This window comes from Lepisma saccharinum, chromosome 27 (assembly GCF_977018435.1).
Source record: "Lepisma saccharinum chromosome 27, izLepSacc3.1, whole genome shotgun sequence".
Lineage (NCBI taxonomy): Eukaryota > Metazoa > Arthropoda > Insecta > Zygentoma > Lepismatidae > Lepisma > Lepisma saccharinum.
Window position 1 is genome coordinate 4,230,545 of NC_139255.1, and position 22,998 is coordinate 4,253,542.

At 38.4% G+C, this 22,998-nt stretch overlaps 1 protein-coding gene across 1 annotated transcript in view; it reads right to left on the bottom strand.

Annotated features, from left to right (window-relative positions):
- Positions 1–1,299: 1,299 nt before the first annotated feature.
- Positions 1,300–22,998, bottom strand: part of LOC145980055 (BTB/POZ domain-containing protein 6-like) — a 62,535-nt gene continuing 40,836 nt past the window's right edge. The window contains exons 3-5 of the mRNA XM_083113044.1: positions 12,376–12,509; positions 9,824–10,028; positions 1,300–2,307 (exon numbers count right to left, since the gene is read on the bottom strand). Coding sequence (XP_082969170.1) covers positions 1,405–2,307; positions 9,824–10,028; positions 12,376–12,509 — 1,242 coding nt within the window. The 3' untranslated portion in view covers positions 1,300–1,404. The remainder of the gene's footprint in view (positions 2,308–9,823; positions 10,029–12,375; positions 12,510–22,998) is intronic.

Here is a 22,998-nt window from a genome sequence, read left to right on the forward strand (position 1 = left end):
CATGCTGATATGGACACTTTAGGGGACTATTCCTTCACTTGCCACTGTCAAAGTGAAGTACAGAGTTTAAACATGGTCATGAGAGCTCATGAGATGACTCACATAGAAGAAGGCCAAAATCAGCAAGGATGGCAGATATTATTGAAAAGGTCCAGGAAATGGTGTTGGAGGATGGTTGTCTGAAAGTTCATAAAATTGCTGAAGTTATGGGCATCTCAGGTGAATGGGTGTTTCGTATTTTGATGGAACTTGGGGATGAAAAAACGTCTGCAAGACGGGTGCCGCATCTGTTGACAGTCTATCAGAAGTGAATGCAGATGCGAGTGTCCAATGAATGTGTGGCCTGTTTAAAGAAGTACACAACAGATTTTGTCTGCAGGTTCATCACTACAGATACACTACTAGATGCTAGAAGCAAATGAACAATCAAAAAGTGGAAGCATCATGATTCACCACCACCAAAGAAGGCGAAGGCTGTCAAATCAGCAGGAAAGATCATGTCGTTGATTTTTGGGGATACGAAGAACATCCTTGATAGATTATCTTCAAACTGGCTCCACCATCAATTGACAGTACTACGCTAACCTTCTCGACCAACTGGACACAAATATCCATGCAAAAAGACCACGATTGAAGAAGAAAATCATCGAAAATCATCATGCACCAGGACAATGGCAGCCCACACATGTGTGTTGTTGCAATGGCAAAAAATCAACAAATTTAAGTATGATTTGCTGCCATACCCCCTTATTTGCCTGAACTGGCATCCTTAGACTCTCATCTGTTCCCAAAGCTTAAAAAATTCCTTGGTGGAAAGAGATTTTCATCAGATGGAGATCTGGAATCCTTCAGAAATCTGCGTTACGTGATGGGGTCATGGTGTTGAAACATCACTGATGAAGTGTTTTTCTTTGTCATTCTTAGAACTTTTCAAACCTCGTATGTATTCTGTTTCTGCAATATTATCAATAAATATTGGTATGACGAAATGTTCTTTACTTTCTGAATGACCCTCGTGCATAATGTTGATAGGAAACTTAATGAAATACAAACGCTTCCCAAGGAAATAATGCTACATTCCTCGTACCTTGCACAACAGGCAGTGAGTGGCAGATATTTTTAAAGAATTACTAAGTAAGGATAACTCTAACTTAGAAACTTGAATTAAATATATCAGAATTGAGCTACCTACAATTAGTCTTATTCTAGAAATCTGAGAAATCTCGTATTTGTAGCTCACTTCTATGATCATGCTACTCTGTGCTGCTAAGCACAAATAAAAACACAAATCTTTTGTATTCCAATACAACAATAAATATAATTTTTATTGTATATAATATGTACAGGCATGTCACTAAAAAACTTTACAAATGCAATTTTGTACATTGGATGTTGTAACTCACCTCAATCAAATACATTAAATATAAATCCACAAATGCAAGTCTGTTTATTACCATACAAAAGGAAAGGATCAAAACAATTAATATCTTTGTTATATGGAATAGAAGTCCCTAACACAGATTGATCAATAAGGCATATTTTTATACCTTTTCCCTTAATACTAAGTATGTATTTTGTGTTGGGAACAAGCAAAATTGGAGTTGCAAAGGGAACTGTTGCCTTTGATTGTATTGTAACATTTCGCTCCTGTTCCTTCATAACATCTTTAAAGCCGGTCAAATTTCCTACATTCTTCAGTGACACAGTAATTTCAGATTCTTTTACCAAAAGCCACTTAGCACTCTTGCTACCACTTGGAATTGAAGCATATTTTGAAAGATCCATTGTTATCATCATACCATAAAGCTTCAATTGTTTTGTAGTGTAAAATGTGAGTTCTGAACTTGGATATGAATCATTTAATGGATATGGAATTGCATTGCCTTGCAATATTGAGTACCAGTCTGAAACTATACGATTCATATCCCGAGTCTCTTTCACACTACTAAATTCAGGATCCCAACTATGCTTTGAAGGGCATGACAAATAGTTGTACATCATTGTTCTCTCTTCTTGTGTTAAGAAATCTGAGTTCCCAACAACTCTTTCAAATTCTTCAACCGTGAATGTCTGAAACCTAATTTTTGTTACAATCATATTTCCCACGACATGCCTTTTGTTTTGATCAGTAGGGACTAATTCTTTTCTAATGCACTCTTCCTTAGCCCAACTGATGATGGCTTCAAATATCTCAACTTCTCCTTTCACATGCAAAGAATAAAGGTCAAGAAGTTCAGATAATGTTTCTTGTCTTATACGTGTAAAACTGGGGTCTGCGAGTACCTCTTCTGTTTTAGTCTTCACAATCTGCAAATATTCAACCAGTAATATCTTCATTATTATCATGAAATCAATTTTATTGTGCATATACATAGCAAGAGTATTGTTGCCCAAATCTGTTATTTTCTTAACCATGTTTTTTTAATTATTACAGAATGAAGTTCAGTGAAACAAATTCCTATGAGGAAAATGAAGATTAATTTTGTCTACTATTCAGTAATAATGTAAGAAAAACTCAATTCTGCTACACAGAAATTACTCACATAAGTTATTTAAAAAAATATCGAACAAAACTTTTATAACTCTTCATTGCTCTTATATTTGACTGAAGTTTTATTGATTGATTTGCTTTATTTTACTTCACTTTTGTGCCACGTTTGGCTAATTTGTGAAGATGGGGATGAGTGATGAAATGATGAAATTGGTGAATGGACACTCACAAATATCCATGTACAGCAGTCAGCTCACAAGAAGATCCCCAAAGGAGGGGAGACGGGGTGCAAGGGTAAAGGGAAGGACCGATCCATTTGCAGATTTTAGGGGTAGCAGAAAGTCTTCCGCTGCGGTCTAGTGTCCTTTTGGAAGTGCGGAGGAGTTGATTTGCATCAATCACACAGAGCGTGGGTCTGCGGCAACAGGTTGCTACATTTTTTCAGTGTCCAGAATACTTTGTATTACTTATCCTGTGCATTATATAGACTGTATTTCAGATAATTTAAAAAATAATATACGGCAACGACTTTAGGGTTACCAGATGACAAACTTTAAAAAAAGAAAACATTTTAAGGATTACAAAAAATTAACTTTCGACGAAGATGCAGCACTTAGAACACACGTTTTTGGCTTACTGGCATTTTGGTGAGCTTATAGATCACACACCCCTGTACACCGTTTCCGTATAACTCACAACAGGCCTCACTACAGGCAAATGTCTGAATATTCCAATCTTTATTCACTATGCCCGTTAATATTATACTGTTGTGAAGCTTGGTCTCTTACTTTCAAAGAATAACAAATTCACATTTTGCCTCGGAGTTGTTTCTTCCAGACCTAAAGTCAGGAAACCGATTTTGTAAGTCGTCACTAAAAACGCACTTGCGTTTCGGAATGGTTCAGATCGCTGGTCGACAGAATTTCACTTCTCCCCTACCATGTAACAACTAAGAGTACAGCAGTTAAAAATTACTGTTTATTTACTAATTCTATCATGAAACTCAAATCAAACCAAGCCGCGGCGTATCGCATATTCTTACCTACTGTTAGAAACTTTGTAGATGTCGCAAATTCTGCGAGCGGCGACAACAGAAGAGGCGCAAAAGTTCAACAATATTTCTTTGTTGGAAGAATAATTTATTGTCTTTGCACTTTCAACTGAGTGTGTTGAATTTCTTTACTTTGAAATTGAAAACTGAAAGAATATTAACAATTATTTACAAATAACATTTTGTTACTAATCTTGAAATTAAGCAGTTGTCCCAGAAAATAGGATATTTACAAAATTTCCTAAAAACCCGACCATTTTCAGGACCCGAAAAAGTGGTTTTGTCCGTGTAAAAGACGTCGTCTGGTAACCCTAACGACTTACGTCACTGCACTGGTTACAGCGAGCCCACATGTGTTTCTCACTCAGGGTGTACTCCCCCAAACCTAATAGTGGAGTCGAATGTCGCTACGTCACTTCACTTCCGTTGGGATCATCTCCTGAGCGGTGAGTCGTACAGGCCAGGATATGAACCTGGGAGCCCTGGCATCATAGCACATCGTGCTAATCACTCCGCCATGAGAGCCGGCAACTGAAGCTTTAGTGTAAAATTTTAAGCGTCAAATGTATCTTATCTCCCTACATTTTCCTCCTTAATCCAGTCATAACAAGAGCTAAGTGCAACGCTATCACTGCTGCATCGCAGAGACCCAGTTCCAAACAATAGAAAGACGCATGACATTTGTAATATTTCATTTGGGTTGAAATTAAAAGACTTAAGAAAGCAAAAGCATGACTCACTTTCATGTTTGCTACAGGAAATAGTATTCTTGTGGGAGTTGTTAAATCATAAAGTAGATGTTCAACATCTAATAACCATAACTAAAAATAAATAACAAGTCAATCAAATGAAATGATCCCCCCATTTATATGAGAAGATATGCAGAATTGCTAGCTAAACTATAAAATTTTGTCCCCTCCAAAAAAAATTCCATGATGCAGGCACGTCACCCTGGCGGAAACAAGCAGACGGTTATGAAAAGTTTCGGTGTCGTGGGCTTTGATCGTGAAATGGCTATTTCATCGCCTGTATTGCGCTATGTAAACTAGATGATACTGCTATGTGTGTTTTGGTGAAACAATATATTATTTTTCTGTAACACAAAATGTTACTTCTTGTGATCTTAGTGATTTTGTCTATCCACGTTACCTATGTGCCAGTGTACTTTCACCATTCATCTCCTACTCGCTGTTCCGAGCTGAAACAAATCCGGTAAGGTTTGACTAAACATTAGTTTCATTTGAAACTCCGGTCACAGGTACCCTTCATAGCTGGGTCATTCATTCCATGCCAAATCACTCAAAAAAATGGAATTTTTGACCTCACCATTTCCGAATTTCATGAAACTCTCAGAGTTAGTAGGATTTGAGGAGCAAAGAATATTTGCACAATAACAGCCAACAGCAATGCATACTTTTCATGTATCAGGGTTGCCAACTTAGGGAAAAAGTGAAAAATTTGACACACTGGGCCAAAGAAAAAAAAGCATAACTGTTGTTTCAGGTAAGCCAGAATCTTCATGTTGGGCTCATTTTAAAGCTAAAGGATTGTCCTTTTAATAAAAAATAAACTTCTTTACCTTCAATCAAATTTTTATGTCAAGGTCATATTATATGACCTTTGACCTTGAATATTTTCAAAACTGTATTTTTTAAATTAATACATATGGTGCGTTAAGATGTCTATAAGTGACAGAAATATCATCTTGGGATGGTATTGGGAACAGGAGCTATGATAGTTACTGTCCACTGGTGCAGTGAACTTAGGCAGTTGTTGCACTAAAGGTATCCAAGAAGCAAGTTCAGACGTGCTCAGTCACTTTGTTCTCAGTGCAGCTACAGTCTTTCAAGCAGTGAGAGGTGTCCTGTGCCAGTGTGCTTATTAACATTTTGTCTTGTAAGGGTGTGTGTGGATTTGTTTGCAGTAGATTACAATGGATAAGAAATATTATGTATCTACACAGTGCTGTAACCCCTTTGATGTTGAAGGACATACCAGTAGCAGAAAACAATTAAGAAATGTTCTCCCATGGATGGTAAAAAAGCTGCCATACCTGCAGATTGGATACAAGATATGTGAGGCTTGTAGAAAACAAATTCCAATCAGAACCAGCAACAGAGCGAAAGGGTGAAGACACAATGGTTGGAGAACAAAGAGAAAGTGATAATGGTACTGATGAGGAAGTAGAGAAGTTCCACATTAAATGAACTCCACATTCAGGCATTAAATGAAAGCTTACAAAGTGTTGGAGAATCACCCAAACAGATAAAAATGAAATCAACAGGTTATAGCAAAAGCAAAATAAAGATGATTACAGAAGCAGTACAAAACAAAATATTTCAAATACCAGCAGCCAGCAGCAGAAGAACAGGTTGCAGAAAACAAAAGTACTGATTATAACACCATTAAGCCTTGTTTCCATGATTATGAAAAAATAAATATGCTGACCAAGGCAGTAATTTATTTTATTAAAAACATGAACTAAACTTCACGTTTCAACCTTATAGCAAGGTCTTCTTCACACTCTTCTTCTCTTGTTCGTCTTTGTGTATTTCTTTCCTCTTCAAGTCCTTCCAGTTGTTAATTTTCCTCTTCAGCCTTGGAAAATGTCCAATTATAAAACCATTACGCCTTGTTTCCATGATTATGAAAAAAAAATATATGCTGACCAAGGCAGTAATTTATTTTATTAAAAACATAAACTAAATGTAACGTTTCAACCTTCTAGCAAGGTCTTCTTCTCTTGTTCGTCTTTGTGTATTTCTTTCCTCTTCAAGTCCTTCCAGTTGTTAATTTTCCTCATCAGCCTTGGAAAATGTCCAATTATAACACCATTAAGCCTTGTTTCCATGATTATGAAAAAATAAATATGCTGACCAAGGCAGTAATTTATTTTATTAAAAACATAAACTAAACGTAACGTTACTGCCTTTGTCAGCATATTTATTTTTTCAAAAGTAGTGATGGAAAAATATTGGAGCAGTTGAAAGAAAAGTTTGAAAAATGTACAGAAAGAAGTGTTAAAGTGCAAATCTAATGATTGGAGTATTGGAAGAATTAAGACTGAATTCCCAAGTGCAACAAATCACATGATGCAAACTTCAAAGAAGCTCGTGAGGGAATGTGGAGTAATGTCATCACCAAATCCTAAACCTGGGAGAAGTTTGAATCCAGGAATACTTGTGACACCAGAAGAACTTGTTGTGAAAAGGTTTTCTACAAACATAAGAAGTGAAAAACACCCCACCAGTGTCGCTCTTTGGATGAAGTTCGTGGTTTTGTGACTTGTGTTCATGATCATGAATTGTGGTTGGGATGTGTTGTCAATGTTTGTGAAAGTTCTTATGAGGTTGTTATCATTTTTTTTCATCCACATGGTCCTTCTCCATCGTATGTATATCCCCAACATCCAGACATAAGAAGAATTCCCATCCAGGATGTTCTGACTAATGTAGATCCAAGAACTGATACTCGACGGACATATAAGATCCCATCTTCAGACACTAAGACCTCAGGAGAGAAGATGAGGAATAGGAAACGCCACTAATCTGCAATATAAGTAATGTTATTTATTATTATTATTCTGTACTTTTCTAAAATGTAAACATGTGCATCGTTCCCAGTCTTTGTATCTCAGTCAATGCACAGTAACACTTTTTTGTTAAGTTTATAAATTTCAGCAGCTCCTGTTCCCAATACCATCCCAAGATGATATTTCTGTCACTTATAGACAACATCTTAATGCACCATATGTATTAGTTTAAAAAATTTCAAAAGTCCAGTTTTGAACATTTTCAAGGTCAAAGGTCATATGATATGACTTTGACATAAAAATTTGATTGAATGTATTATGTTTATTTTTTAGTAAAAGAACAATCCTTTAGCTTTAAAATGAGCCCAACATGAAGATTCTATCTTAGATGCAACAACAGTTATGATTTTTTTTTCTTCGGCCCCGTGTGTCAAATTTTTCACTTTTTCCCTAAGTTGGCAACCCTGCTACACAAAAAGTATGCATCGCTGTTGGCTGTTATTGTGCAAATATTATTGTTTCCTCAAATACTACTAACTCTCACATTTTCATGCAATTCGGAAATGGTGAGGTCGGAGGCTGTGTGATTTGGCATGAAATAGCCCGGCTGTCTTTACCATATACAGATAGAGTAGCATAAAGCGAATGAGCATTCAAGAAAAGGCTCCTTGTTCCATCATTTTTTTTTTAAATTTCATGATAATTAGTGGCAGCAGAACTGTAGCAAGAGTAGGAGGGATAACATATACAGTAGAGCGTCGATTATCCGAACGTCGGTCAACCGAACGACCGCTTAACCGAACTGTGTACTCGCTCGCACCTGTTACTCTCCCACCCTACCGTCCATCATCCCCCTCACTCCCAAACCAAGTTTCCCACAGTAGTCGCCGCACTGAGCCACCGCTGGCGGAACATTGCTTCTAATGGGGCCTTCATAAGGCGCTGCTGACCGGCCAAGCCGCCAGTCGCTGTGTTTCAACAATCAGCACACTTCTGTCGGTGTATGTATTGTTCATGCAAAATGCGTATGTAATATGTACATATTTTTGTTTAATAAACTGTACCACATACTATATATTCCTACTAAAGTTGCCTTTGTACGTTACTTTGTAATACTTAAAGAGATGCCTGTTTTTATGAATAAATTTACTGTACAGTACTTCTTTTTGGCAAATAAACATGTACAGTTCGATTATCCGAACAAACCAGTTTTCTTAGAGACCTCCCGCAGTAATCGCCCACGTGGTGGATGTGTCTCAAACATAGTACGTACATAGCATATTCCTGGAAATTCAAATACCCTTTTCCTTTCCAACTTTAGACTTTTGTTTGTCCCGACCCGGATAACTGGGTTTCAGCAGGCGTGTTTCGACACAGGGACGCGGCAGGGGAATAATGTTCTTTGAACGACAGATGATGGCAGGTACTTTATGCAACGTGTAGTGATGGGTTTGGATTTTCCTCCACGCCAATGGATAGAACTATGCAATTACTTTTTTTTAGAAATCATTTGCCGAAAGTATATATGTCGAAATCAAAGTCACATCAGAATATCACTGTACTGAAGTCAATCGCCTGATATAGAACCAAGAGACTGGTTAGTTACCATTCTCTCCTTACATTTTGTTTACAAATTTTTATTCTTTGTTAAAGGACAAAAAAGAGATAAGATTGGTTTTACACGATGTCTTTACTGTTAGTTTTAGACATCTTGTCTGACCGGGACTGGTAAATCGCCAATTATTCTTGTGTTCACGGATGATTTAATGTTAGTTTGGGAAGATTAATCCCTTAGTTTTACAGGTGGTTGAAGAGGCATGATCTCATTTTTCAACATTGGGTGTGGGGGCACGATGACACGATTATCTCGCTCTTAGCTTCTCATAATATTTCTCTCATATTTGAAACATCTGATTGATTGTCAATGATCTAAAAAAAACAACTTGAGATGCATTGTTGAACAGAACACACACACAGATATATATATATATATATATATATATATATATATATATATATATATATATATATATATATATATAAAATAGCCTTCGTTATTTTAAATTGGAATTATACAAGTATCGGTATCGGTGGGTATCGGTGACAGTATCGGCATCGGTATCGTTTCAAAGTGGTATCAGCTCAGCTCTACTAATAATTTTGCTTGCGTCAAAAGAGGATAATTTAGTGCAGACAAAAGCAGGATCTTAATTTAAATCTCATTAAAGTTTGTAAGTGTATATCTGACGAACACTAGCCTTAGGTTCAAATCAGAAGAAGGTGGTCACAGTCTCATTCAAGTGCTGAGCCCTTAGTATTTCAAAGCGGACTGAAAGCATACGTGGAAATTACATCTACTTGATATGCTAACATTTCATCAAAAGATGCCAGGAATATATGAATGCATTTGGCCACCGATTTGAACGTTTACAACACAAGTTAGTACTTGTTATGCAATATAAATATAATTGTCTGTATGCTACAGATGTGTGCGTAAAAATATGTATGACATTACGGCTCAAAAATGCCGACATCTGCCTCGCCGTCTGCAGTCACGCACTACCCCGGGCCCGAGCCAAACTGAATGCTCTGTACCTTAAATGCTTTCCCTTTCTCTTTTCTCTAAGTTAGCATGAAATGTAATGTCATATTTTATATAGTGCTTTTTTAAAGTGTGAATATGTATTGCTACAATTAGTACTATAAATACAAATGAAATTACCAAACGAAGAACTTAAGATATTTTTACCTCTAAACTTATTGTCTTCAATGAAGATTCTTCCACAAGTTTTCCAAATTCATAAACCTGAAGGGCAGTGCTAGGGCTTATGGTGCGCTTGATGTATTCAATGCCCTCAGTAATTAAAGAAATCAAGCTGTATTTCTTTGAAGCAGAGATAATATCACATGCTTCATCAACACTGGTTAGCTTTACTTTGGAAGTGTAGATCCACCTTGAACGAGGAAACAAAAATTACAAATATTTGAATTTACTATACTTATAAAACAATAACAAAAATAAACAAGCATACATTTGGAAGTTAAAAATCTTTGCAATGATATAAAAGCAGTATAAGTAATCCCCTTGCATTGCAACAAAACAATGAATGTTAGGCATTTTCAAAGCTGTCGGTAATTATCAATCCAAAATTTCTAAAACTCAATTGTGATTAAGCAGTGTGCTTAAATTTTTGTTTCCCAAGTCTAACTTTTGATAATAGTGATTCGTGTGGTAGAGAGAGGAAGTGGATATTTGATACTTGTTACTTAGCGTTGCTTTTCTGCCACTTCTAGCTAATCGTAACAATTAGTGATGAAGAGACAATCACAAAGAGTGCCGCAACCACAGGGAGCATTGTCGCCGCTGACCTTGGACGGAAGTCCATTCTAGGGGAAGCAAACATTGAAGTAAAAACAAGACTATAGAAGAATTTAAGAATAGCAGGACAAAATAGATACTCAAGATGGAATTAGTTTTCACGTGTTCCTTGCATTTTCCTTCCAGACGGACAAGGGCATTTGCAGGGGACACAGAGATGCAATTGCCCCCCTTGATTCCAATTTTATAAAAATAAAAATACATTTCGTAAAATTTTCTTGCTCGCTTCACTCGCAGTCTCTGCTATTCTTAAAGTCCAAGTTCAGAGCCATAGCTATGGGGTGGCGCGACTTGGCCCTGGGAGCTAAACGATCTATATGAAAAAAAAAATGTTAAAGAGAATGCTATGGCACCCCGTAAAATTATTTGTGCCTTGTTAAATCAATATCTCTCTATGAAACTTAATATGAAATATTAACGAAGACACTGTAATCCAAGAAGCCATTGATCAATCAAGGGATTCCTATTTGTTTGTCAGGTGTCAACCACATGTATTTCACCTATAATATAATACAATATACACAATATTTTACCAGTAGGCAAACATACATTGTCTGTAGTGATGTAAGAGTCTCCCCTTTGAAGTAAATTCAGTGGTGGACTAAGAGACACATGTTTTAACAAGTACAAAAAATGTATTACAAATTTTTACAAAAAAATCATCAAATTGTAGATAATATATAACCATTATTACTTAATTAATTTGATTTTTCTTCCATAACACAACACAATGGTGTTGTGGGATTCTCGTTAGATTCCGTTGTATGTAAAAAATTTGCATGCTGGAAACTAGAGGAAAACATTATGAAGCACAATTTATGAAGGGCTCTCCCTTAATCAGTTCTCCAGAGAGGCCCAAAGCTGTTGGTACATATTAATCGTCTATTAATATTGTCGACCAGTAAATATCAAGTAGATACAGTCCCGATTAGCCTACTTATGTTAAACTTTATCTTTATATTCTTTGGCAATCCAGAAAGGTCATTATGGAAATATTGTTATTTCATGGTGCTCGAAGTTTCTTTTGTTCGTTGGAGTTTCAAGATATCATCCCTTTTCTGTTACTTCTCCCTTTTGGGGGAAGGGACAAGTGCCTCTGTGTACCCTGCTATATCTGCCAATGCCACACAATATTTTAAAACTTTGCCCCCTCTAGTATTGACTTCCACCCCCTATAAAGAATTCCTGGCTACGGGTCTGCGTATAATTCCCAGTTTTCAAGGTTTCAAGGTTAACTATCCAAAAATTCCAGGGTACAAGCAGATGTTTTCTCTATTTCAACCTTACATATTACCGCCTCTCACCACACACACACACACACAGAATTTCATTAACAATATAAAGGGTGTGTATGATTCCAATGTATCCAAAAATTCTAATTCAATTCGATTAACAGTATATATATTTAAAACATATAGTTTAAGGTGCAGTCACAACTATTACGGGATATACCAATCTACAAAAAATTGTTATTTGTATCAATAATCTTTCTTGTGTTACATAGATTGTTCTGCAAAGGACACTAACAAAGTGAATGAATAGAAATAATTCAGTTTTATTTCGCATACAGCTTTTTTCTTTCCTCAATAAAAAAATGCCAACTTGTGAAATACTTGCCTCAGAGAATTTCTTAAATATGTATAAATTCAATGGGATTTGGATTAATAAAAATTTCAATTTTTACGTCTATCGAGAAAATTTCACGCAGAATTCAAGGAATTCTTGGTGATTATCCACCCTATTAAGAGCATAATTTTAATTTTATTCCAAAAATTATTCTTGTTTGATCTTTTTATGTGTGCAATTGCTTATATGACTGTAAACTTCAAATGTGCTACATCAGAGAGTACAATAAACATTCCAAGTATTCCATCACAATGTGTAAAAATTTCACGAAGGTACCACACGTTTGTCATACTTACATAAGCATATTTTCAAAAGTTTCTGGAGTAATATCATTGATAAGTATTTCTTTCACCTCGGGCAGAGAACCAAAGAACATGACTTCGAATACTGGGCTTGACATGGAAAGAATAATTTTGTGAGCCTCAAAAATCTGAAAAAGCCAAATATTTAAATAAGTCTGTGGAAACGTCAAGTAGACCAGGGTGTGAAATCATTTTGGATATATATCATCTACACACATGTGAACACAGATATATATATAATTATTATTTGGTACGGTCAATAAATAACCATGATTGAATGTTGTATGGACTTTTAATTCTGTTCGGCATACTCCACTGCGTTGTTGAGGAAGGCATCGCACCGCTTCACCATATTTTTGATGCACCTGTCCCAGAAGTCCTGTGGCTGTTGTGAGCACTAATGAAAGACCGCCTCCTGCAGTTGTGCATCCGAGGCAAAGTGGATTTCATGTAGGGCACCTTTCAGTGGGCTAAACACATGAAAGTCACACGGGGATAGATCAGGGCTGTATGGGGAACAATCTAAGCATTCCCAACCCATTTGTGTGATGATGTCCATAGTGTGTCCAGCAACGTGGGGACATTCATTGTCTTGCAGTAGGATGACACCTCGTGACAAGAAGCCATGCCGATTGCGCCTGATTGCAGGTCTCACCTCATTTTGCAAAATGTCAGAGTACAGAGCAGCATTCATTATCTTACCCTCCTCGAGGAAGCGACCAAGAAGTGGACCACGATGATCAAAGAAAATCACGAACATCACCTTGTGAACAAAGTCGACTTGTCTGCTTTTCTTGAGTCGCAGGGAGTTTCCACTCCTTGCTGTTGTGTTTACTCTTTAGCGCATACTGGCTGAGCAAGATCTCATCCATTGCCACAATGCGCTCCAGAAAACACGCGCCCTCTGTCGAGTACCGCAGGAGATGCGTGAGACTCTTCCCCATCCGTGTAGCCTTCTGCTCCTCTGTGAGCGGCTTTGGAACCCAGGCTGCACACACCTTCCAGTATTGAAGGTGTTCATCAACAATAGTGCAATGCCGCGTTCGGTTGCAATCTGGTTCAGACTAATCTCCCAACACTCTCGTATGAGGTCATCAATGGCAGATGATGGACTCATCCGTAATGGCACTATGCACCGCATCAGACACTGTTGCGTGTCCTGCTCGAAACTAACCTGCGCACTCATACACTGGGACATGCACTCACCACCATGCACAGCAGTCATACGCTCGTAAATGTTCCCTGGTGAGTTGGCCTCTGCCATCAAAAACTGTATCACGGATCGCTGAGCCTCCTTTGTGGCACCTGACACTGTGAACGCCATGACTCACCTCACTCAATGACTGACTGACGCTTTGGAGGCACATTGCACATACACAACCTCCCTTCCCTGCCAGTGCTGCCACCTAGCGACGTGGTCTGGAACTTGTCTCACAGACATGTGGCGTACCCCAGCCTGGCCTACACATCCCGTAAGTTTCATCGCTCTGTCAATCTATTTCGCTTATGCACGGCATTAATCCGGTTATTTATTGACCGTACCAAAATATATACCACATATTTACATATTTATAATGTTAATACATATGAAATACATTATTATTAAATACATAGAAAGGAATTAATTTGTTACTATTATCTCAAATATTTCTGAAGAAGCAATTCCTTTAATAACTGATTAAAGGATGTCAATAAGTTGCAAAATAGTTTTGTTATGTAATACTTGAAAAAGTTTTTGTTTCTTATTAATATAAATCAAATAGATTTCATCCTTATATTTGTCTTGCATTCTTGTTTTACTTTTATTGTTCATATTGTTGTAATCCCGTGTTACCTGGGATCTGAGGTCACAGGGAAGTTTCAATTATTCATTTAGGTAGAGCTTAATTGTATCTGTTGGCTGAACCTGCTCCGATTAGGAGGGTAGAGATATGGAAAGTTGATGTAAAGGTTATTCACGCTTGTTCATACCTGGTAGGTGTGTGATGTCCTTGTCCAGATGCTTCTTGCAGACCGAATTGTGACAGGTGCCAAGGTTCTATCCTTCGACCCTTGGCTCACCAAACCGAGCAATCCCTTGCGACTCGTAGCATGCTAGGCAGCCGTAACTCCGTGTTCCATCGTCGTAGTTCAGTAGTGTTAGTGTGTTGTAGAGTAATCAGAGACTAATTATCCATGTGAGCGTCGATGATAAGTGTAGTTCAAATGAGCGTCAAAATCCAAAGAGCAGCGTCGATGATAAGCGTAGTTCAAATGAGAGCGAGCTCAGGGAGTGAGCTCCCTTTTATCATCTTAGGCTTCGAAAGGTTGTTAAACCTTTCGAACGCGCTAGATCTTGTTTTGATCCACGCGTTTGCCTTGTTTAACGGAAGTTACTAAGTTAGCGCATTCTTGGGATCACCCGCTGGTCGGACAATTCCAGGAAATAAACAAGCGTGAATATTACCATGACGAGGTTTTCTCGGTTTAATAATCTCCATATCTCTACATTCCCCTTGTTGAAGTAATCGATCCATTGTTGTGATGGTCGACTAGCTCCGGAGGAGGTTACATTGAAAAATTATCATTTATTAAAAATTACAAAATCCGTAGAAAACCGATACATCAATCCATTCACCATAAAAAAAATACTGAGATCACTAAAATAGTCATATCATCAAAAAAATCGTAGCACCAAACACCGTTGAGAAAAGAAAATTAAAAACACGTAGAAGAGAAAAAACATTAAAACTGTAGGTCAAAGCCTCTTGTGTACTCACAGAGTACGAGCATCAATAACGAAGTCTTGAGGCATGGATAAAAAAAATAATCATATAGGTTTGACACTGAACTAGTTTTGAATTAAAGATGACAACACGATAACAGAAAAACACATGTCAGCACACTGTGAAGGAACGCTGCATAACACACGTGGTTTTATTGACTGTTCGCGGAGTTCAAAGTACACGCTGAATAACACACACGCGGTCGGGCGGGGCATTGAGGTAGCGTTACCATGGCAACGCCATAGACTGCAGGGCGCTACTGGCAGAGTGTAATCTGTAGCAGACGATAAAACACATAACAAAGAGACTTATCTCACACAGGGGGTGAAATGTAGATCCACTAAAAAGATGGGCAGCACCCGTGGGCACAAAGTTTGCGCTGTAACCTACATATTTGTGTACTAAATATGCGTGCCTGACGGTATGTGATGGAGGCTGAACACTGGAACACACTTTCAGCCGATGAAAACGACAATGCGTATCACGTGATAGCAGTAAACAAGGGCAACACAACACGCTCTGCGTGGGAGGGGCTTTGCCGATGTAGGTCGCCGTGACGTCATGGAAGGGCAGTCTGGAATTCAAGCTTATGGTGTCGCTTCGGGTCGGTATACGTCCGGAATAAAACGTTCCACAGCTGGATCGCGACCTGGAAGATGGGAAAAGCCGCCAAATGGTCCAGACAGGATTGGGTCCTTTGGTGCTGGAAGTCCACAAGATCGTCGTCGTTCTCTGCGATGAGCCTAGATCTCTCGCTCGGAAGCACAGGCAGGAGGTCGTCATGATGAATCCATCCGGTAGCATTCGTGGCGATGAGAATGAAACAAGCGCAAAAAGGGAAAAATTAGGAAAAATGTAAAAGGTAGTGGAGCAGAGTTATAATAAATGATGGCGGGTTATAAAGTCGATAGAAAAAGGACTTTCATATAAAACTTGGGAATTATTTTGGGGGGAAGGGGAGGTAATATCTGATCGTAGTGACGGCAAAGGGGCGTTGTTGTTTATATGACGCAGAATTTTTAAGGTGACCTGTTTATGAGTGACAGGTTTACATGAGGAAAGTTCGCCGGGGGGAAATGGGGGGGGAGTTGGTGTCGGAATAGCCGGCTTAGCCGGGAATGAAATGAGAAAAGAAAGGGGAGTTCAGCGATAATAGAACGAACTAAGTGATTACGAGACATTTCCGTCTGTAATATGTGTAAATGTCGTATATAAAAATAATTGCAAGAATTTTACGTGTATTGTGGGCAAAGGATTAAGCGCCTTCGATTCGCTGCTAACCAAAAAAAATTGAAAAAGAAGTGAAAAAGAGTAAGTAATATGTTTATAGAAAGTTCATGGAAAAAGAGAGTAGGTTTTAATTTCATGGGATATGAGCTATACCATGTTGTATGCTATCAATATTTGAACTATAAAATTAAAGGAGAGAGTGGGAACATTTGCCTATATTCATTATATGCTTTATTAACATATTTAGTGCATTGCAGCTTTCAAAGAAGCAGTTCGCGTTACACCTGAGCGTAAATAAAAAAATGCTATGGCTTAAAACCAAATGTTCAGCAAGTTCTACGCAGTTCATTTGTTCTTTAAATCATTCATCTTGTTCTGTCTTAGTTCTTTCTTTCTTTCTTTCTTTGTACTTTTTTTTCATTTGAGCGTATATGTACCAGCAAATGGAAAAAAAATGTTTGCTAGTGAGAATCATAAACGCGCTAAGTACTTATTAGTCAAATCAGCTAAGTGATATGTTCTGACTATTACTATGCGTCTAATCGCAAATTATAAAATGACATTAAATATCAGTAGAAATTAATTATTAGGCAAGAGATTTATTATAAATGTTCCGACGATTGAGATAGCATTCTGTAATCCTGGTCTTATTAAAAATAAAAATGAGTTCGTTCTAACGAAGAAGTGCAGTGCGAGTGCGAGCACGGGAAGTGAGGGAAAAAAGGGGGAGGGGTGGATGAGCGTGAGAAAATGCTGGATCATGGGATGTTAACATGTGCAATGTACGTAGCAAGGAGGCTAAAGAGAGTGATAACGGAATGGAGTGTTAATGAATGTTAGCGTATATGTTAGTGGGGTTTTTATGGCACTAGTCGTAGCGGGTTTTGAGTCTAGAAACAGTAATCGTGTCAGTCTTTTGTTTACTCCTACCGTCGATGAAAGTGACTTCATAGGAATTCTCGTTAACTTTGCGAAGAATAGTTCCTTTATATTTATAAGAGGACGCAAAGGCTTTTGACACGCCTGGAGTCGGAGTGGCATCTAGAATCCACACATGTTGGCCTGGTGAGTACTGTATTTGCCTAGAAGTGCGGTCTGTGTACTGTTTCTGCTGTTCGTAACGTTTATGTAAGTTGTCGTGAGCGGTCTTACGTATGGATGTCAGGAGTTCAAGTCTCTGTGCGTTCGTCTGGGAGATATTGTCGGGGTTCGAAGGAAGGACTGCGTCTGCTAAAATCCTTGGGTTCTATCCAAACAAAGTAAAATACGGGCTCTGGAGGGATCCAGAATGGATTGTAATGTTGTGGCTGAACGTTGCACTAGCAAATAGTCACACCACGAAGCCTTTTTCTCTAACACAAAAACTCTCATGACTTTCTTTAAGTAACTAAATGAACTCTCAACTAACCCATTCGTGAAATGTGCACAAGTATCTACATATTTTAGTTGTACGCCTGTAATATTAGCTAACTCTCGTAATAGTAAACTTGAATTGGGTGTTGAGCGATCTAAATAGATCGTTTCCGGGAGGCCATGGATTAGAAAGACTTTCTCAACTAAAGCTGTTGCTATGTTTTGTGCATCATGATTAGCCAAAGGAGCTGTAATGACGTCTCTAGTACAACTATCAACTACTGATAGAAAATATTTGTATTTGTGCGTTTTAGAAGAGACTAGTGGTCCACAAACGTCAATATGAATTCGTTGGAAAGGAATTTGGGCTGGTTGAAATGTTTGCAGCGTATGTGGTTTAGAACCTTGTGGTTTCTTTGAGATCTGGCAAGGGATGCAATGTCGAACCTTATCGTACACAAATTTCTTCATATTAGGGAAAAAGTAGCGCATAAGCATTAAATTATATGACTTTTGTGCACCTTGGTGACTACCATTCATTTTGTGTGCATGAATAAGATCGAAAACTTGATTTCTTAATGCATGGGGGATACAAAGTCTATCCCGATAACCAGTTTTGATTTTATTAGTCCTGTATAAGGCTCCATTTTTTAGTACATAAGAGTACGAAAGTTTCTCTAGCTTAGGATGACTAGCTTGATCTTTGTTTTCTAAAACGTCAATAATATCTCTTAAATAGGGGTCTATACGTTGTTCTGAACTAATATCAAAATCTGCTGCTTGTGCATGAAATACTTGACGAAAGAATAGTGCATCATCATCATCATCATCTTTCTTGTCAGGATTAGTCTTTTCTATCGGTAAGCTTGCACGGGAAAGTGCATCCGCAAGTTCATTTTTACTAGCGCTGACATGCCTTATTTCGAAATCAAAATTCTGAAAATAAAGAGCTCTTCTTCCTAGAATAGAACTATGGTGTTTAGTTGAACGAAGATAGGATAAGGCTTTGTTGTCTGTGAGAACCACAAAATGTTGATTCATAAGGAAACATTTGAAAGTTTTCAAAACATAATATGCACCTGCAATTTCAAGGGAAAATGTGTCAGCTTTTTTCTCTGTGTCTGTTAAGGATCGTGAACAATAAGCACAAGGATGTAAATTTCTTTCTTCATCAGGCTGTAACAACGCTCCACCGATCCCAATTCCGCTTGCATCAATGTATACATATGAGGGGCGCTTAAGGTCATAAGGGCGGAAGATAGGGGCGGAAGTGATCATTTCTTTCAGTGTTTCGAAACTTTTCTGGTGTTCATCAGTCCATTGAAACTTAACATTCTTTTTGAGAAGCTTGAATAAACATTCTGTGGGTCCTGCAAATCCTTGCACAAAGCGTCGAATAAAATTTACAAGTCCTAGAAAACTACGAAGCTTGCGTTTGGTGGTAGGGGTGGGATATTCCAAAATAGCTTTAAGAATGTGTTCTGAAATCTTAAGTCCCTTTTGAGATACCAAGTTACCGAGGACTTTTACTTCGGTAAAAGCTAGCCTACACTTAGAGGGTGATAATTTAAGGGATGCTTGTCTTAACTTTTGAAACACTCTATCCAGTATGTTATTCATTTGTGGGAGATTTGAACTGTAAATAATAATGTCATCAATGTAAACAGAAAGTTCTGAACTGTCTATTCCACTAAGGGCAAGTTCGCTTACGCGGTTCATTACACCGGGGGATGTTTTCAATCCCTGGCATAACCTAGCATATCTAAAACTACCAAGATTGTTAATGGAAAAGGCGGTAATGTCCTTAGAACGCTCTGTTAATGGAACCTGAAAAAATGCACTAGACATCCAAAATTGAGTAGTATTTCTTACCAGCCATCTCTGTCATGATGGTTTTTATGTCTGGGAATTGTAATGAAATCGGAGCTATTACTCTGTTTAAGTCGCGGAGGTCAGAAATAAAACGACAAGTCCCATTGGGTTTCTTGACTAATAGGACTGGGTGTCGATAGGGACTCCCTTCACAGCGCTCTATAACACCTTGGTCTAATAATTTCTGAATTTCCTGTTTCATAGGCTCTCTGTAATGAAAGGGTATAGGGTAGATCTTGGCATACACTGGGGTGTCATCTGTCAGTTTGATGTCATATTCCAAAACATTAGTTTTAGTCAATTTATCCCCTGGCCAGAGAAAAATATCTGCATACGTGTATGCGAGCTTTAGGATTTTTCTCTTTCTTCTCGGGGAATATCAGGGTTAACTGTGAGGAGGGAGGGGTCAAATTTCTGTTGACTTTCGCTGATTTGATGTTTTACTGTGCTATTTTCATTACAAGAGTATGAAAATGCGACATCTTCGCTTTTATTTTCCCAAACGGAAGTAACATGTCGATATTTCACCTAATATTGTGTCACTTCCCAAAGTGATTGTGGTTTCCGTAGGGTTGTGTATGTGAATGACAGGTGACTGAGGGTTTACTGTAGCATTGGGAAGGACTACTGCATGCTGGGTCATAAGGGAAGCAGATGGGGTAAAAAGTACAGGCTTAGGGGTGTTAGGTGTCGTAGTGGTGAGTTTCAAATTGATATAAGTTTTTGATCGTGGACTTAACTGAATTGTGTTTGAAAGGGTAGCTTTTCCCTCATACACATTTACATTTTCAATTTGGGTGAATATGTCATGTGACAGCTGGTGAGTCTTGTACTTTGACCTCAAAATACTATAATTTGAAGTACGTCCTAAATGATGAAGAGTTATTGTGTTCTCTTTTAACGACATTTCGCACCTCTGCGTTCGCAAAAAGTCATTTCCTAAAAGGGGAGGGACATTTGTTGAATCTACAATTCTAAACGGGTGCGAATATTTACGCTTTCCAATTATGATAGGAAGAACTACAATTTCAGACACACTCAGTTTCGATCCGGACACACCTTGGATTGTAGACTTTACCTTGTAAGTTTTTCTTTCAGAAGGAAGAAGGTGGGAGGGATAAATTGATATTTGGGAACCCACGTCAATAAGTAAATCTACTTCTTTCCCTTGTATGCTACTATTGATAAAATATAGGCCATTTCTCTCAATGATAGGAACTTTGTCTAATCTACTATTATCCTCGATTTCGTTCCTGCAAGTCGAAGATGATTTTAGTTTAAACTACTGTCTCTTTGTGGCTTGTAAAAGCATTTATCGCTCTCGTGATTGTAGCGACCACAGAACGTACAGGCCAATGTATTTGCTTCATCGCGATTACCCATATTTCGAGTCTGATCTCGACGTTGAAACCTGTTATTATTATTACCTCTGAATTGGCCTCGAGAGGTCGATCTAAATTTACCTCTATGATTAGCTCTATTATTACCCCTGTAGGAAGGGTAGTTATTATTCCCCTTGTTATAAACTCTGTTCCCTCTGTCATGTGCGTTTTGATTAGCCGTTTTCGCAAATTCCAAAACATTTGAGCAAAAATTAAAAAGAGAAGCTGTGTTCATTTGTTCGGTTGAATGTAAAGCTAAGTTCGACATTTGTGACGGAAGTTTATTTATCTCATCACTAGAGGCAGCACTTTGAGCGTGTTCCACTGTGGTTACGGCTGGTGGCGCCGCGCAGTGAGCACTGTCAAAACTCGGTACATGATACATTCCTTGATACATTGCGTGGGAGTTATTGACGGGAGTGGGATTTGATTGCAGACTTTGGACTTGATGAGCCGATGGTTGGGGAAAAAAGGATGGACTCTGGTTACATGGTACAAACTGCTGATTCGGGTTCGATGGATTACTTGGGAGGGGGGAGTAAAGCTGTGCATGAGAACAGCTGTGAAGTGGCGTCTGGGTCAATGTCTGTTGCTGCAAGCTTGCTTGTGCTATTGCCTGGTCGATTTCGAACTTCTCCTCCATCATACGGGAATTAATCAATGACTGCTGGCGTTCGAAATTTTGTAGGTGGGCAATTAATTCCTCTGTTTTGGCAAAGTGCTTATTAGTTAAACAGCCAATGTATTTGGCTCGCAGTCCCGTGATTATATAAGACAGAGTTTGTTCTTCAGTGGCGTTCGGGAAGTATTGCTGGACTAATGCCTTCTTAGCAATAACATAGGTATGAATCGGTTCTGTCATCGTTTGCTTCCTTGCGATAATTATCTGTACGGGATCCGCTGATAGGTACGAGCCTTTAAATAAAGTACTTAGCTCGTTTTTGATATGTGTGTAACTCAGGTCTACAAAATTGGGTCGTTTCTGTATGTCATGAAAATAAGTTAAAGCGGTGTCAGTCAAAAATAAAGGCAACATCTCTTTACGCTTAGCTTCCGACCATCCCGCGGCGTGTACTACATTTTGAAACTTGAGGAAAAATGGGTCAATGTCTTTTGGGTCATTCCCGCTAAATGGTGCCGGGTACAACGCAGTTGGGATTGGGGTGGCCATGTTAATGGGGGGAATTTCTACAGTTACGTTATCAGGGCTATTAGTATTGTTAGAGTTAGTAGGGACGTGGGCTGGAGTACTTGCTAAGGGCTGGGGTCGGTTTTTGTTGGGTGTTTCTATTAGCAGACCTTAACCGTGTTAGCGGAGGGGAGGGGACTGGAGATAAAGGTCGTGAATTTATTGGATTTGCCGTGATTGCAGTAGCTAACTCTATGATTTGGTCGAGGGAGGAATCTAGGTGTTCGTGCAATGCTATCTATGACGTATTCATAAACGAAAGTTCGTCGTGCTGACCAAAGAACAAATGAAAGTATGGGTATGCAGTTATTTATGTCATTAATATATCGCTTGTCAAATAAATATAAGCAAGTGTTCTCATTCCTGTGTGAATGATGCTCAAATACGTCCAGAGTGAATGTTATGCAGAAGAACTAGATTTTGTTGGGGGGGGACTCGGCATAAAAAGAGAAAAGAGGGGTTGTATTCCATAGGGTAATATACAAAATTAGCACTGGGTCTGACGCATCTTAAGCGTACTGTGGGGGTATGAGTTGGAATTACTAAAAATTTACTTTAAAAAAAATGCTCCCAAAGTGGGAGGGGGGAGACTAATTTAATTGAAAGCAATTCGTACAGAAGGGTACTCAATTGCGCAAAGGGCCTGAAGCACCTCCACCATGTTGTAATCCCGTTTTACCTGGGATCTGAGGTCACAGGGAAGTTTCAATTATTCATTTAGGTAGAGCTTAATTGTATCTGTTGGCTGAACCTGCTCCGATTAGGAGGGTAGAGATATGGAAAGTTGATGTAAAGGTTATTCACGCTTGTTCATACCTGGTAGGTG